The 15,522-nt window shown below is 27.0% G+C and overlaps 6 protein-coding genes across 16 annotated transcripts in view; 3 read left to right on the forward strand and 3 right to left on the reverse strand.

Moving 5' to 3' along the window:
* The window catches only part of LOC126869178 (28S ribosomal protein S17, mitochondrial), a 196,290-nt gene extending 194,381 nt beyond the window's left edge, over positions 1–1,909 (forward strand). For all 3 annotated transcript variants that reach the window (XM_050625386.1, XM_050625387.1, XM_050625385.1), the window contains 4 exons: positions 952–1,109; positions 1,199–1,315; positions 1,428–1,504; positions 1,576–1,909. In XM_050625386.1, the coding sequence (XP_050481343.1) occupies positions 952–1,109; positions 1,199–1,315; positions 1,428–1,504; positions 1,576–1,753 (530 nt within the window). In that variant the 3' untranslated portion in view covers positions 1,754–1,909. The remainder of the gene's footprint in view (positions 1–951; positions 1,110–1,198; positions 1,316–1,427; positions 1,505–1,575) is intronic.
* Positions 1,820–5,719, reverse strand: LOC126869168 (RNA polymerase II subunit A C-terminal domain phosphatase). Of its 3 annotated transcripts, none has more exons than XM_050625366.1 (8): positions 5,598–5,719; positions 4,996–5,095; positions 4,513–4,816; positions 4,102–4,346; positions 3,269–4,028; positions 3,040–3,207; positions 2,623–2,902; positions 1,820–2,538 (listed from the first exon to the last, which is right to left on the reverse strand). In XM_050625366.1, the coding sequence occupies exons 3-8, from the start codon at positions 4,804–4,806 to the stop codon at positions 2,267–2,269; spliced, it is 2,019 nt and encodes a 672-aa protein (XP_050481323.1). In that variant the 5' UTR covers positions 4,807–4,816; positions 4,996–5,095; positions 5,598–5,719; the 3' UTR covers positions 1,820–2,266. The 3 variants fall into 3 exon arrangements, with proteins under 3 accessions (XP_050481323.1, XP_050481322.1, XP_050481321.1); XM_050625365.1 differs by having other exon boundaries at positions 5,474–5,617; XM_050625364.1 differs by lacking the exon at positions 5,598–5,719 and having other exon boundaries at positions 4,996–5,467.
* Positions 4,208–7,675, forward strand: LOC126869174 (centromere protein L-like). 3 transcript variants are annotated; one of them, XM_050625375.1, is made up of 6 exons: positions 5,737–6,017; positions 6,186–6,394; positions 6,570–6,753; positions 6,838–6,961; positions 7,114–7,288; positions 7,389–7,675. In XM_050625375.1, exons 1-6 carry the CDS (start codon positions 5,873–5,875, stop codon positions 7,479–7,481), a joined length of 930 nt encoding a protein of 309 aa, XP_050481332.1. In that variant the 5' UTR covers positions 5,737–5,872; the 3' UTR covers positions 7,482–7,675. The 3 variants fall into 3 exon arrangements, with proteins under 3 accessions (XP_050481333.1, XP_050481332.1, XP_050481330.1); XM_050625376.1 differs by lacking the exon at positions 5,737–6,017 and adding an exon at positions 4,208–4,355 and having other exon boundaries at positions 6,570–6,961; XM_050625373.1 differs by having other exon boundaries at positions 6,570–6,961.
* Positions 7,409–9,325, reverse strand: LOC126869173 (snurportin-1). Its single transcript, XM_050625372.1, has 6 exons — positions 9,138–9,325; positions 8,876–9,060; positions 8,539–8,791; positions 8,286–8,474; positions 7,835–8,206; positions 7,409–7,765 (listed from the first exon to the last, which is right to left on the reverse strand). Exons 2-6 carry the CDS (start codon positions 9,052–9,054, stop codon positions 7,739–7,741), a joined length of 1,020 nt encoding a protein of 339 aa, XP_050481329.1. The 5' UTR covers positions 9,055–9,060; positions 9,138–9,325; the 3' UTR covers positions 7,409–7,738.
* A 137-nt stretch (positions 9,326–9,462) lies between these two features.
* On the forward strand, positions 9,463–12,455 carry LOC126869169 (protein Hook homolog 3). 2 transcript variants are annotated; one of them, XM_050625368.1, is made up of 2 exons: positions 9,463–9,965; positions 10,032–12,455. In XM_050625368.1, exons 1-2 carry the CDS (start codon positions 9,771–9,773, stop codon positions 11,880–11,882), a joined length of 2,046 nt encoding a protein of 681 aa, XP_050481325.1. In that variant the 5' UTR covers positions 9,463–9,770; the 3' UTR covers positions 11,883–12,455. The 2 variants fall into 2 exon arrangements, with proteins under 2 accessions (XP_050481325.1, XP_050481324.1); XM_050625367.1 differs by having other exon boundaries at positions 9,464–12,455.
* A 508-nt stretch (positions 12,456–12,963) lies between these two features.
* Positions 12,964–15,036, reverse strand: LOC126869175 (dehydrodolichyl diphosphate synthase complex subunit DHDDS). 4 transcript variants are annotated; one of them, XM_050625379.1, is made up of 6 exons: positions 14,955–15,036; positions 14,246–14,467; positions 13,999–14,160; positions 13,765–13,913; positions 13,448–13,632; positions 12,964–13,370 (listed from the first exon to the last, which is right to left on the reverse strand). In XM_050625379.1, the coding sequence occupies exons 2-6, from the start codon at positions 14,431–14,433 to the stop codon at positions 13,140–13,142; spliced, it is 915 nt and encodes a 304-aa protein (XP_050481336.1). In that variant the 5' UTR covers positions 14,434–14,467; positions 14,955–15,036; the 3' UTR covers positions 12,964–13,139. The 4 variants fall into 4 exon arrangements, with proteins under 4 accessions (XP_050481336.1, XP_050481335.1, XP_050481334.1 ...); XM_050625378.1 differs by having other exon boundaries at positions 14,734–15,012; XM_050625377.1 differs by having other exon boundaries at positions 14,580–15,012.
* Positions 15,037–15,522: the final 486 nt, after the last annotated feature.

The raw sequence follows: 15,522 nt of genomic DNA on the forward strand, positions 1-15,522 counted from the left end.
CTGTCTCGCCAGGTTTTGTTCATTCTTCGTGTGATTTTCCTTGCCACGATCTTGACAAATAGTTCCTTCGTCTCTCAGCCATAATACAAAGATAAAAAGTAACGCGAGATCGAGGCTAAAATTATAGATAGTGATTGCAACAGTAAAAATTATACGTTCTACCTAGTGCAGTCGTTAAATTTCCTAAGACAAGAATATAAAGAAGCGAACGAATAAATAATGCGATGAAATGAAATGCAACACGTTTACTTTCTTACTAACTCTTCACTCGTTCGAACTATGTATATTCAGTATCTGCGATGTTATTAATTAAGGAAGCGCGTAATTGAGTGCCCCATTATCGAAAACTAGAGTTGCGCTGTTAGTAGTTGGAAATTAATTATTATTAAAGCCCATGGATCCCTGGAGTATTCTTGGATGCTAACGTTGATGATAGTGAATCTGTCTGATACTCAAGATGTACGTATAAATACTATATGTACACTTTTCTCTCTATGAAAAATTATATAAATAATGTAATATCGCTGACTATTATTTTTCAAAATATACATATGCGTAATTTGCATAATTCTACAAATTCATGACAATTTAAAAAATCGCTAGTAAAATAAAAACTACTCTATTAGATATTGCTAGAATATATTCTTATCCAAACTATAAGGTTGAAAAAATACAGCTATACATAATACTTTTCAAAAATGACAAATGAAAGAGGTATACATATATATATATATATATATATATATATATATATATATATATATATATATATATATATATATATATAAACTTATTTACTAGGATACATATAGTGATTAATAAAGTAATTAATCTAGAGTGCTATTACGGTAAATGTCATAAAATAAATTATGCTACAAATTATTCTTCCGGTATCATACCTACCACATATACAATATAGCATATCAAGTGTATGTACATATGTGTGTTTAGATACAAATATCGCAACAGTAACTATCATAGTCATGGCAGGGAATATCATAAAAAGGCAAGGATTAAATTATTTATTAGGTGTATGTGTACCTTGTGCTAAACAAAATGCTGCTAAAATACGAGTAAAACTACTAGACTTCGATGCACATCTGTTAATGGTACGTAAATTCGACGTGAGTTCTTAAAATCGTATATCCATTCTCGTAAGTGTTTAATTGAGGTTATGTTTTCGATTATCGCATTTTAGTATTTTAACAAATATGAATTTATTTATGCCGATGATCCCGAAAAGCGTTGTAAGACAGGTGATACAGTTTTAATACAAAGTTTACCAAGAAAATTAACTCGTCTTATCACTCATAAAGTATGTATTATTATAAAAAGTTGAATCTCTATATTTTATTTATATATTATTACAACTTCTTAATAGCAGCATAAAAGCATAAAAGCTTCTAATTTACATTTGATGATTATAGGTTGTTGATGTCATTTATCCACTAGGTGATATTACAGATCCTATTACTGGTAAAAAGGTTGTTGCAGGAAAATATAGGTATATTCTTCTTCTTTTGAAAATATTTACCATTTATTTGAAATTAAAACTTTATATTTATTTTAAATTAGGGAAAATATTGAAAAGGATGCTGAACTTTATGGAAATTTAGAATCTATGTATAAATATGAAAAAGCACCAAAGAGAGGAATCACAGAAGGCAAACGAGATTTTACAGCCAAGGAAACTTATATGAAATATAGCGATGATCCAAAAGATTATGACCCATACGCAGTGAATCCATCATAACTCGTACATACAGCATACAAACATATTGTAGATAGAATACTAAAAAATAGAAATTAATAAATAATGTTATATTGAAAAAAATTAATAGTGTATTTCAAATTAAGTTATAACTTTCACAAAAAGAAAACAAAATATATTCGATTCGTTTGATACTTATCTTTTGACATTTTTTAAATATAAACGAATCATTTTATATATCCGCTATTTACATATATTAGTTACAGTTTCCTTTAAAAATAAGAAAATAATTATTAAAATTACAATTTATTAAAAATGTAATATTAATTTTAGATTCAATTATTAAATACAATATGATCTTTTTGTATTTTCCCTTGTTAAATTTATACATCATTTTAAATTTGTTATAACATTGTTTCAAACTACTTGAATCAAAATTCTGCAAACATGTCAATTTAAATATTATCAGTGATTATTAGAATTCTCCAATTCAAAATAGAAAAATAATAATCATAGCTGATTCATAAAAGCAAAACAAACAATTTTTATAGTGAATCATTCAGAAAGAAATTCTCTTTCAAGCGCAGCTCCCATTTCATTCCATTCTCGTTCATCTTCATTATCCATTATTTCCAGATCATCGATTGAATCTTGAGAATTATCACCTAAATCTAAGTCATCGGGTAAACATTCTCCTCTTCTAAAACGCGTTACAGGATCATCATCATCGTTGTTCAAAGTATCATCTTTGTCATTTAAACTATCATCATCTGAACTTTCATTAGAAAGCTTCTTTTTCTTTTTTATTGGTTCATTTGTATTACTTCCTATTGGTAAAACTTGATATTAGTTACTAGATATTAGTAAAAATATTATCTGATAGTAAAATAAACTATACATATTACACATACGATCATGGTTTATAGAGTCATCAGAATCTGAATCCTTATAACAATATTTTTTATCACATTCTTGTTCATCATCTATATCCTCTGTATCAAAGACAGGTGCATCTAATTCTTGATCATCCATATCTTCTTCAACTTCTTTATCCATAATTTCTATTTCCTCTGGTGTGAATGACATTAATGGATTAATACTATCAGCAAAACTGTTTTCTATATTTTTTTCTGGTTCTTCTATACGTTCAGGACTACTGCAATGTGGAGGCGGTATTCTAGAAGCACGTGCCTGAAAATACATAATTGATCATCATATGTATATCACTATTATATGTAAAATAATTAAAAATAATTTTATTATTTATTATTTTTTCTGTTTTTATCAAAGCTCTCGCTTCAAACTCATCATTTTTATAGTACCTATACCTTTGTAGTAAGTGGAAATAAACGCTCATCAACGTGTTCCCAGCGTTCTGCACAAGTCCAAAGCCAATCTGGGTTTACAATTTTTATATTTCGATTCTTTTTTGCTGCATTAGCCTTTGCAGTTCCAGGTCTAATAGCTACCAAGTGAGTAGTTTTGTCTGACAAATCCTACAATATAACGAATTATTAAAATAAAGATAATAGCATGGGAAGAAAGTTAACGTATTACTTGTGCCACTTCTGCTCCAAATGCTCTGGCGACTTTATAAGCTCGACTTTGATGAAGTTTTTGATGAGTAGGTATTAATCCACTAAAAGTTAAGTATACTCCTTTTAATACTTGAGCCCGCACTCGTGGAATAATGTCTCTTAATGACTTCCGTCCACCTTCTTTTTCTATAGTAGCATAAAATTCAGTATGAATCCTACGAAGAATATCTTCAAGATATAATAAATAATCATCGTCATCTTCATCTATAATATTATTTTCATCAGGATTTTTATTTACAACTTTTATATCTTGTATTGATTCAGATAGTGTTAAATTTTCTTTCGACTCCTCTGATGCTTTATTCTCATCTTTATTTTCATTATTGGAATCAAGATTTAAATCAGTGTCGCTCTTGGTATTATCTTTGGCACTTTTATCATTCTTTTCTATAAATTCGTGTTCATTTTCTTTATCTTCAATTGTTTCCTCAATTTCCTTTCTCTGATTATTATCAATCGCATTCCCTTCATCTGACAATACAGATGCACCATTTTTATCTGTTTCACTTACATTTTCATCAATACAAAGCTCATTTGTATTTTGCAATTCAGGTAAAACAGATATATCACTTTTTTCTAGTCCTGGTGGTGCATGTATGTCACCAGTATGACGAAAGAAGTGATAAGGCTTAACTTGAACTAAATTCCCACATCCTTGCCATACGTCTTCTCTATCATCTATAATGCATACCAGATCATCTCCACAAGGAAATAAAGCCCTGTAGCAAGATAGTTAATAAGGTATCTATTTGTTTTGATAAGATGTCTAAAATACAAATTTTATGATCATACTTAAGATTAGCTGTTTTTGATGCAGGGTCGAAACATTCATCCCTTGAAAGTATTCTATGAGAAAATAAAGTTCCATCTTTATCCAATAGCGCTGCTACAGTATGTGCGTAGTTTCTTGCTCCAAATGTACATATATGTAATTCATATAAACGACTCATTTCAGAAAGAAAGTGTTTGGTATTAGGCCTTAAGCGAGTGTGATACCATGGGGAATTTGGTCCATAAAGTTGATAATGATAAACATCCTAAGAAAGGTATGTTAATGATGTTAATCTTACTCTTACTATTATTGTTATTATTATTATTATTATTATTATTACATGTATAATCTCTCTTGCTCTTTTTCTGTCTCTCTCTCTTTTTTTCTCTCTATATATATAATATATGCACCTATGTATATAATATCTGTACCTTTATATTAGAGGGAATATTATCATTTGTTGTATGAACAATTGTTTGATCAAGATCCACAAGTAATGCTAACTTGCGATCATTCAAAAGGCGTTGCTCATCTTCCTTTCCAATTTTTTTAGCCAATTCTGGGCATACTTTCAGTTCTGGCACACTATGTACCATTGGTACACTAGCTTGTGATATTTTTGTACTTTCATTTTCTTTACCAATCCTTTCAACTCTTAAATCCACACCACATTCTGCACACAAGTCTTTCATTACGGTAGGATGTCTACATCCTTCTAATGTCATTACTACTTGCCTATAATATTAGTCATTTATGTAAATTTGAAGATAAAAACGTATAGAAATAATCTTATTAGAAATAAGTTATTTTCTTAATTAATATCATTTTACATAATAAAAAGTTATATATAATAAATTTTATTTTTGCAATACATAAGCACTAAGAAATCTTATAAGGTTAAAGATATTATGTACCCAGGTTGAACAACATCCCCTTCTTTCGCTAAAATTTTTGTAACACGACCGAGTCGTGTGGCCCGAAATTTCTTCTCAGGACCTTTACTATCTTCTGTTCCTGGAATAACATTCTGATACAAAAACAGCACTCTACCCGCTGAAACCATAGTATCCATCCGAACTCTCCATTTTAATAATTTTCCTGATTGTCCACCAAACGGAAATGTTATCTCTATTGTCCCCATAACTTTTAAATAACTAACATTCAGATGTTAAAATGTTATCTTCAATTGAAAGAAATTAAGTAGTAAATATCATTAAACTCTTAATGTTTTGCGCGGGAGATGATATAAACACACACTGATGTTCAATTTTCCAACACTAATAGAAATTCGCACATACATGTATTTTGTTACACGCATAGGAAGATCAAAGATACTTTATCTTTATTATTGGCTAGCATATTTTTTAATTTATATAGATAAAAGTCACTTACTCTTATAATAGTTTTATAACTATTATTAATATTTAATGGAATTCAGTATGGGAAAACAAATAATGCGTATACATTAATGAATCACATGAACGTTATATTACATAACCCTAGATAAACAATTTACCATATTAAAAAAGATTCGACACACATTTAAACACTTGTAATATTATATAGCATAATGATACCATAAAAATAATTAAATGTGTACTTAGTTATTTTAACTGTAACGATTAATGTAAAATTCCCCTAGTACATATAAATATTACTATATTCATGTTATAATGTTTTCAATACGATTTTGATCCACAATTAAAACTTTCAAACAATTGTCAACTTATAAACAGTATAGAATTTTTAATCAAGATTTAATTTAATACTCTATTGTTCATTGCTTGTAAAATGGAAGATAACATAGAAAACATATTGCCAAGTACTAGTAATACTATTCACACAATATGTTCCCTTCGAACGAGAGGAAGACAACAATTTAGTTTGTGTGTTAGTTCTTCTCCAGTAGAAGAAATTGAAGGTTTTAACTTAGAAGGTGTATTAGTTATAATTTTTATTTAATCTAGTATTTAATAATAATATGTATGTGAATAATTTTTACATATCAAGTGTTTTGAAACTGTTTTATTATTAATATCTGTTATTTAAACTGTTATTTATGTATTAATATCTAAAACTCATGTTTATACTTCATATTTTATAGAATTATTATGTAAAACTTGGACTATTTTTGGAGTTTCCACTTTATTTAATTTTCATCAAGATGAAGTACATTTGAAACAATATGCAAAACGATTAAGAGAAGAAGTTGCAAATAATTTATCACAAGAAGATGTTACATATGACGCAGAATTTTGTGTTATGAAAGACATAACACAAAGACCTAGTCCATTGGATCCACCACCAATAAAGGTAGTATCAACAAATAAAATATGTTTAAAAAATGAGAAGTATATCATTTATTTACAAAACTTCCATATTAAGAATTATTGATAGCTTTTAAAACTTCTCATTTTTTATTCAAAATAGATATAAAAAGTGATCACTTCTCCCCTGATTATAAATGTAATAAAAATGATAATTACAGATTGAAGTTTATTCTGAAAATAGTAATAATCAAACAAATTCAAAGAAATGTATTTATAAAGGAGTATTTTTATCATGGAGAACTACTAAAAACAAATTAACCGCTTTTAATTCTGTGAGATTACCTCTTTTATTATGTCGTGGTACACCAAGTGCTATAAGAACTGTTCATAATGTGTTAAGTCGTATGTTCGATTGTATGATTATTGCATTACCTGCACAGGAGGATGATTTAATATGGCTTGTTCCAATTATAATTACTCCAGCAGATAAAGAGGAACAAACAAAACACACAGATGAAATTTGTATGGAATATAAAATACCAGAACTAGAAAGTACAGATACAATTACAATAAAGTTTCTAGTTTTGGATTTAATAAAAATATTAACAGTGTATGTGTTCGTAACGCCTAAAAAATAGTAAATATTTACAACTGTATTGCTGTATTTCTATATTATAATTTATGATTATTCAAAACACTATTATACAACATGTATAAAAATAAAAAAGTATGCTTTTTATATCTATATTAATTTTCTTTTAGAATTGTAAAGGATCAAAACGATGAAGCAAATGTTGAAATTGCCTTTAATTTAGAACATATAGAAAAATTTCGTGAGGTCTTATACTCTCAAATGTTAGAACTTGCTGGTTTACAATTAGGATTGTGTACATTACATAAAATTATTCTTCCGACAGTTACGATAATGGAAAACAGGGTAAATAAACAGTTATTACTTATATTGTGTAATTTTTATAAACATACATTTGTATTCATATTTTCTTATTTATAAGATACTCCTTTTCGTTTATTTTCAGATGAAAGTAATGAACGCAGATACCATGAATCGCGTTTTGTTATATTTAAATGAAAAAGCCCTTGATACATTTCACACATTAAATCTTGAGTAACATAGTTTAACAATATTTGTAACAATAAGCAGTCTTTATATATTGTATATATTTATTTCGTATTTGGTATAATTTTTTCAAATATCACAGATTGTATAAAACATTATTGTTTGATTTCGAATACTATTATCAATTAATTTGTATAGCACGTAAATTATATTTGTAAAATATAGTATTTTTAACATTTTCAATAAGTCGATTATATGTCACTTCATTTTTTAAGAAGTTCGTTCATATAAATAAGATAAAATAAAGTTCTAGGAATTCTCATCTACAATATCCATCTACAAACAAAAATGAATAAATAATTTAGTTCTTTAATTAATATTCACTTTAAAACGAGATGAACTTACTTGGCTTTCTGATTCTACTTTCTTCTTTTTAGCTCTATTATTAAGGATATAATGTACAAAATCTATGTATCCATCAGGTTGTTCATCAAGTGGTGGTGGTACTGAAATACCAAGTATTTCAGGTAACATAAAAGTTTTTGACCATGTTACAAGTGGGGTACGACCTTTAGTATATTGTCCATCTTTATGGTAAAATAATAAACCGTCTAAAGGATATAAATTCGAAAGATTTGCTAATGCTAAACTTATATCAGTATCACAACTGATATTTGGTAAAGGCAATATAGGAAAACTATTTCTATATGTATCTCTTTTGTGTAATTCTTCGATTTCTTGTAACTTTGATCTCAACCAAAAGAACCTAAATTCAGTCTGAAACAAACATTAGAAATTATTATAATGTATATAAAATGTAACTAGTATTAATACATTTGGAAGTAAAAATTCTTACATCACAATTTATTAAAGACTGATTGGACCATGCAAGTACATCTAAGATATAATATATTTTTTGTTGTTTTATCCATAAACAATCAAGAATGGTACAGCTACCTCTATGTTCAGATGGATTACCACCAGGAAGTGCTGAATGGAATTTACCAAGGTTATTACCGTGTCTGTTATATACTTTAGTTATACCCTACAAAATATAAGAAATATAATAAACCATAAAAAATGTTCTCACTTCTTTCTTTCTAACATACTTTACGTGCAACTAATAAAGTTCGTTTTCCTTGAGGACATGGTACTACAATCCACTTTCCTACAAGATCTTGAGGTACTTCCAACATCCATTCAGACATCATTAATTGATTTGCATAATTCTTATTTCGTTTAGAGTAGTAATATCCCTTTTTATCAATTTTTTGAATTTCCATTTCTTCCTCATATTCATCTTCAGAATTAAATGCTTCTTCCAGTATTCCTCTTCCAATATTAAATGCAGTGTCTCTACATCTAATAATGCATATTATTACTTTTATGTTCATATGTTCATAGAGCTCTTTTATAAAATATAATAGCCATATATAAAAAACATACTTTTTTTGAAATTGTAGTAGCCGTCGACGTCTTATTTCTTGAAAAGTATCAATGTTATCCACATCCAAATTGTAATTATCTTTTTTAACAGGTTTTTTATAAAATATGGCACGTAGATTACCATTTTTTATTAACTTATCTTTCATCTCAGTTGCCATAATTGTATTAATAATTACCATATGAAACTAAATTGTCCAAGAAAATAAAATGTTATACATAATTATTATTAAGAAATTTTGTTTAATATAAAATTTCCACAAACCTTTACACAATACTTCTATAACAGATTCAAATAATTTAATAAAAATTAATCTTATACATCTTGTTCTTTACAAAAGTACATGTATATATACTAATATGTAATGCATTTTTACGCACGCAAATAACTTTCATTTACTATTATATCAATAGATGTCAATTTTCTTGATGTATGTTTCAAGGTTTCAAGCTTTTATTAATGTATCATGAAATATTTCAATGAATAGATTCTTCTGTGTTATATGATTGGTAGTACAACTGTTACCAACATTTTCTTAAAAATAAAATGTGGTTTCCTTAAGTTTACAACAAAATTAACTAAAAACGAAAATATCTCAAGATAGCCTAGTACTTCTACTTTTTTTCGTAAAGGAATGTCAAAATAACGTCAAAATAACGTTTTGGTACAATTTGTAAAACATTTTTGTTGAAAATAAGTTAATACACGATACCAATAAATGATGCAGAAATGGTCAAAGTACTCCTAGCCTCTACATTAATTACTCAAGAGGTAAATAATAAGTTTTTAAGCTGAGAACTTAAAAGGATTAACGTCTATCATAAAACTGTCATATATGACAGAGCTTGTATAGGTATTTTTACGATTTAATCGATACGTTCGTAAGTAGATACAACAATGGATGATCAGCAATTAAATAATTTAATTAAATGGTTAGATACATTTGATCTTCAAGCTCCTCATTCCACAGCAGAAGATATAAGTGATGGTGTTGCTTTAGCAGATGTCTTAGCTCAAATTGCTCCCGAGTGGTTTACTGCTGCTTGGAGAGCGAAAATTAAAACAGATGTTAGTTCTAACTGGCGATTAAAAGTTAGTAATCTTAAAAAAATTGTTGAGGCTATAATGGAATATTATATAGAATGTTTAAATCAACAGTTATCAGGTTACATTAAACCCGATGCAACTAAAATTGGAGAACACTGTGATAACTATGAACTGCATCGTTTATTACAGTTAATTCTTGGTTGTGCAGTTAACTGCAATCAGAAACAACAATATATAACAAGAATTATGGGAATGGAAGAAACTGTTCAGCAAGCAATTATGCAGAGCATTCAAGAATTAGAAAGTAATATGCATGGACCAAGATTAAGTTTAGGTACTAGCCTTAATTTTGAATCTTTGGATGTAGCTGATGGTACTCAGCAAAGATTATTAGCAGAACTTCAAGTAACTGTTGATATGAAAGAACAATTAGCACAAAAATGTCATGAACTCGATCAACAACTTTCGCTTTTACAAGAAGAAAAAGCAGCATTAGTGACAGAAAATAAAAAGCTTCAAGAAAGATTGGATGAATTTGAAAATCCAGAAGAGTCTGGTTCTATCTTAAGATATTCTGGTCTTAGAAAACAATTAGAAGCATTGAAAGATGAATTATTTAAAGTAGAAACATCTAGAGATGATTATAGACTAAAGGTAGAGCTATTAGAAAAGGAAGTATTAGAATTACAATCTAGGCAAGAAGATTTACAAAAAGCAGCTGATGAGGCTAATCACCTGAAAGATGAGATAGATGCATTAAGAGAAACTGCAGATAAAGTAGCAAAGTATGAACAGACAATAGAATCATACAAAAAGAAAATGGAAGATTTGAGTGATTTAAAAAGACAAGTTAAAATGTTAGAAGATAAGAATTTAGAGTATCTACAATCCAAAATAGATTACGAAGAGGAATCAAAACGGACTACAATGCTCCGTAATCATTTAGAACTTTGTAAACAACAACTTGCTGAAGCACATCATAAATTGGATGAACAAACTAATAAATGTGACAAACTTGAATTTGAAGGAAAAAAAATGGAAGCAAAATTAAGCACTTTACAAAGAGAAAGAGATAGATTAATTGTAGAAAGAGATGCTTTAAAAGAAACAAATGAGGAATTGAAATGCACACAATTGCAAGCAGCAGAAAATATAGCAAAACCTACTACTGACAGTACTGTTGCAAATACGGAAATGATTCCTCTTGAAATTAAAGAAAAACTAGTTTGTTTACAACTTGAAAATAAAATGTTGAAACTTAAACAGAAAGGAAATGAGGATAAATTACCAACAGTTCAAGCACTATTAGAAGATTCAGAGGAAAGATTGAATATACTTAGAGGTAAAAATCGCAAAGCTAATCAAAGAATAATTGAATTAGAAAATAGATTGGAAGAAGCATTGGGCAGTCAATTAAGCGGAGACAATAAAACTGATATCAATTTAGGACAAAAGATAACACAGCTACAAGATGAACTAGGAAAACTACAAGCAGAGAAGGAACGTTTAATTTTACAAGTCGAAGAACGGGAAAATGCATTACAAGCACAAAAGCAGAAAGCTTTTGCATTACAGGAAAAGTTAACACGCAGAGAGTATGAAAATGCTGCACTAGAGGAGCGTTACAAAAAATATGTTGAAAAAGCAAAAAGTGTAATAAAAAGTTTAGATCCTAAACAAAACAATTCATCTCCTAATGAGGTAGCTGTTTTGAGGAATCAAATTTTAGAGCAACGTAAAATTATGGAGGATATGGAACGTTCTTTGAAAGAATCTAAGTTAATTAAAGAAATGGAAGAAAAGTTAATGATATCTGCATTTTATCGCTTAGGTTTAACTTGTCATAGAGAAGCAATTGATCATCGGCTTGCAGCCTTAAGTTCAGCAAGTCAGGGACAATCTTTTTTAGCAAGGCAAAGACAACCATCTGCTAGACGGCATCCGCCTTATAACTCTAAATAACAACTAACAAAAAATTATTTATATTCGCTGATTTTATTTTAATTAATGTTTAAATGAAACTGGCAGTTGATCAACGGCTTGCAGCCTTAAGTTCAGCAAGTCAGGAACAATCTTTCTTAGCAAGACAAAGACATCCGTCTGCTAGATGGTATCTACCTTATAGCTCTGAATAACAACTAACAAAAAATTATTTATATTCACTAATTTTATTTTAATTAATGTTTAAATGGAACTATATAAACAAAATAGTTAAAATTTTATCAGGTTCAGCATTATATTATTTTACTATATTATCAAGTTTTATTTATTTAACCAATATATATTTTATTATTTTCTTGACCATTAATAAAATATTTATTTGAAATAAATTCTAAATGTTTTAATTTTTACAAATATATTATACATTCATGAACATACAACTTATTGTATATATTGTATATTACTTATCTTTATGCTGTTAAAACGTGATTATGGAACATAATATGCTTACAGACTATATGAACCTCGAAATGCAATAATGTAACTTTGTATGTTTCTATTTCAGAAGAATTATACTAATAATGTGCCTGGTTATATTTATGTGATACATTATATTTATTTAGTAAATGTATGCTTTATAATCTTTCTAACAGACTGAAGCTCTTAATTTTGAATATTTTCAAGTATAAAAAAATCTTATTAACAAAATCATATATAATGTATGGAAATAATATATTTAAAAAGAATGGGGAAACTATTAAAATTAAGCCAAATATTTAATATACTGCAGCAGGCTTGGTATATAAGATATTTCAGAAAAATATCTTAAATACGAATTTTATAAATATATATATATACAGTATAAATATATACAAATTTGTAAAACAACAAAATGAAATAAAAGAATGAATTTATGTATATGCATAACATTTCTATTTTTGTCTGATATTTTTTATCATTATGTACATTATATTTATTTTTAAAAAAAATTTACTTAATATGAAAAAATATACATATATTATTATATACATATATTAATATACATATATTAATACATTTTTCTATATACAAGAATAGAAGAAGACTTATAGATTTTCAATACTTACACGTATTTGAATAGTATTATAGCATTTAAAAAGAAAAGTACAAAAATATTTTTGAAGTATATACATAAATGTAAATTTCTAAAAAAAAGTATGTTTACATAGATTTATAATGTTATATAAACTTTAATGATCATAATTAATCTTAATCATATTTGTTTTTTCAATACATATATTAAATGTTTGACAAATATATTCTTTCAAGTGTTATTTGTCTTTTATGATGTAATTTGTCTATGTATGTTGATTGTCTACTATTTTGTATTATTTGCTTCATATTTTGCATTTTTATTACTTTTTGTATATCAGAATAACATCTTTGGTAATAAAATATTGCATTGAGAAATTCCCACAGATTAAATTCTGGCCATAAAACAGTGGTAAAATAAATGCATGTATTTGATATCTGAAATTTATTAAATAACAATGTATTTAGAAAAGCGAAGGAAAAACCAAGAATTAGCCTATAATCTTTAAACTTACTTGCCACATAAGAAAGTCACTAAATCTAACTTCTCCAGAAGTACGAATTAATAAATCTGGATTTGGTGAATAATTAGTATATAAACAGTTGGAAATCAAATTTTCATCAATATCTTCAGAAAGAATATCGCCATTTTGAACACCTTCGATTACATCTTTAATAGCATGTGTAATTTCATCTCTTGCTAAAATATTATATATGAAAGAAGGTAGAAAAATATAAAAGTTAATAATATTTATATTACATTATTTAATTGAGTGTAGCAAAAATAATGTTTGATATTTTAATGTATAAAGGTTTTTTTAAGTACACTTACATGTATAAGCAAATGCAATATTGAGAAATCCTTTATTATGTTCTTTAGTAAGAATCATAGTTTCTGCTATCAATTCTTGTATATTTTGAGGTAATAGCGACAAATTACCAATTATACGGACACATAATCCATGTTTTCGTATTTTATCCCTATATTCAAATATTTGTTACATGATATTATATTTACACAAATATTAAATAAACTGTTTTATAGATAAAACATGTTTCAACATACTTTTCATCCAATAATCTCTGGAATTTTTGTTCTGCAAGATTTAGAAGCCCATTTACTTCCTCTCGTTTCCTTTTAAAATTTTCAATACTAAATGCATAAAATGTTACTTCTTGTATACCAAGATCTGTACACCATTGTAAAGTTTCAGCAAACTTATCAAATCTTAAAAATTACAATTTGCATTTAATATACAACATACATAAAATACATAAAATAGACAAAAATAAAATGTGAAAGCTACATTTACATGCGATATTTTTTTACTAGTACACACCCTTTTGTATGTCCTTCTATTTTTTCTATTCCATTTTTACTTGCATAGCGTCTATTACCATCCATTATAAATGCTACATGCTTAGGAATATGTCCAGTTCTTAAAATTCTTATAGCCAAATGTTGAAACCAATTTAGAGTATTGTCTCTTATCCATGACATTGTTCACAAAGTTTCAAGTACAATATTTAAAGTCCTAACCAAATTGTTTTACAATAGTAATAAATAAGATATGTTAAAAAGAGATTTCTCTATATAAAAGTTGATAAATATTATACAAATTTAAATTATATAATTTTAATATTTACATATAATTTAAACTAATTTTACATGTTTAGCCATTTTTTAAATCTTTAATATATCAGTTGCCATAATATCTCATAAATCGAATGATGTGTATGATTTAATATAAATTTGTAACTGTGTAATTTTTAATAATGATAGTGTTAAATAATACTTAACAATATGTCATGTTTTATGAAAAAATAATACTAAAATCATCATTCTATTGACACGTCGACATTTAACCGTATTAGAATTTTGGAACACATTTATCGTCTTCAAAAATTATAACAATTTGTTACATAATATTCTTTATTTTTGTAAGATATATATCAATATAATAGTTCATATGCATTAGCAATTTTTTCGAGAATTCTAAAAACTTTCGAAAAGTTACATACGTGGTATTGCATACATACATACACACACATTCACATACATTACACAAATGTGTATATACATATCGTTACACATCGATATTTCGAGTTTATTCGAGTTACCTAGCATCCATCTTGAAGTTTTAGCTTTTGTGAAAAAATGCACATTATGTTTTTATTCCTCCTAAATATATGTAAGTATTTAAATATATATAATAATATCAAATAATAATATTTTAATTAGTTTTGTCTAAAAAAGATACAAGCAGAATTCGATTTCATAATGCATGAAAATTTCTGTTATATCATATTACAAAATAAGTGCAAAAATATTATCGTAGTATTAAAGTAATGATATGATTAAAATTAAAAAATTAATTTAACACGTTCATGTCTTACAGCAGTATATAAAATTTAAATAAAACACAGTAAAAATTATATAAGGACATTATCATCCTTTTATTAACAGCAGTTTTCATGGTCATTATTTATTGTTTAACTCGAATCGCTGTAGAATTATGAAAGTTGTGTTTTAAGTAAAAATTTCTTTCCATTCCTCTACCAAAGCCTATAATTAATAATAATTAATCCA

The sequence above is a fragment of the Bombus huntii genome, chromosome 9, assembly GCF_024542735.1.
Source record: "Bombus huntii isolate Logan2020A chromosome 9, iyBomHunt1.1, whole genome shotgun sequence".
Lineage (NCBI taxonomy): Eukaryota > Metazoa > Arthropoda > Insecta > Hymenoptera > Apidae > Bombus > Bombus huntii.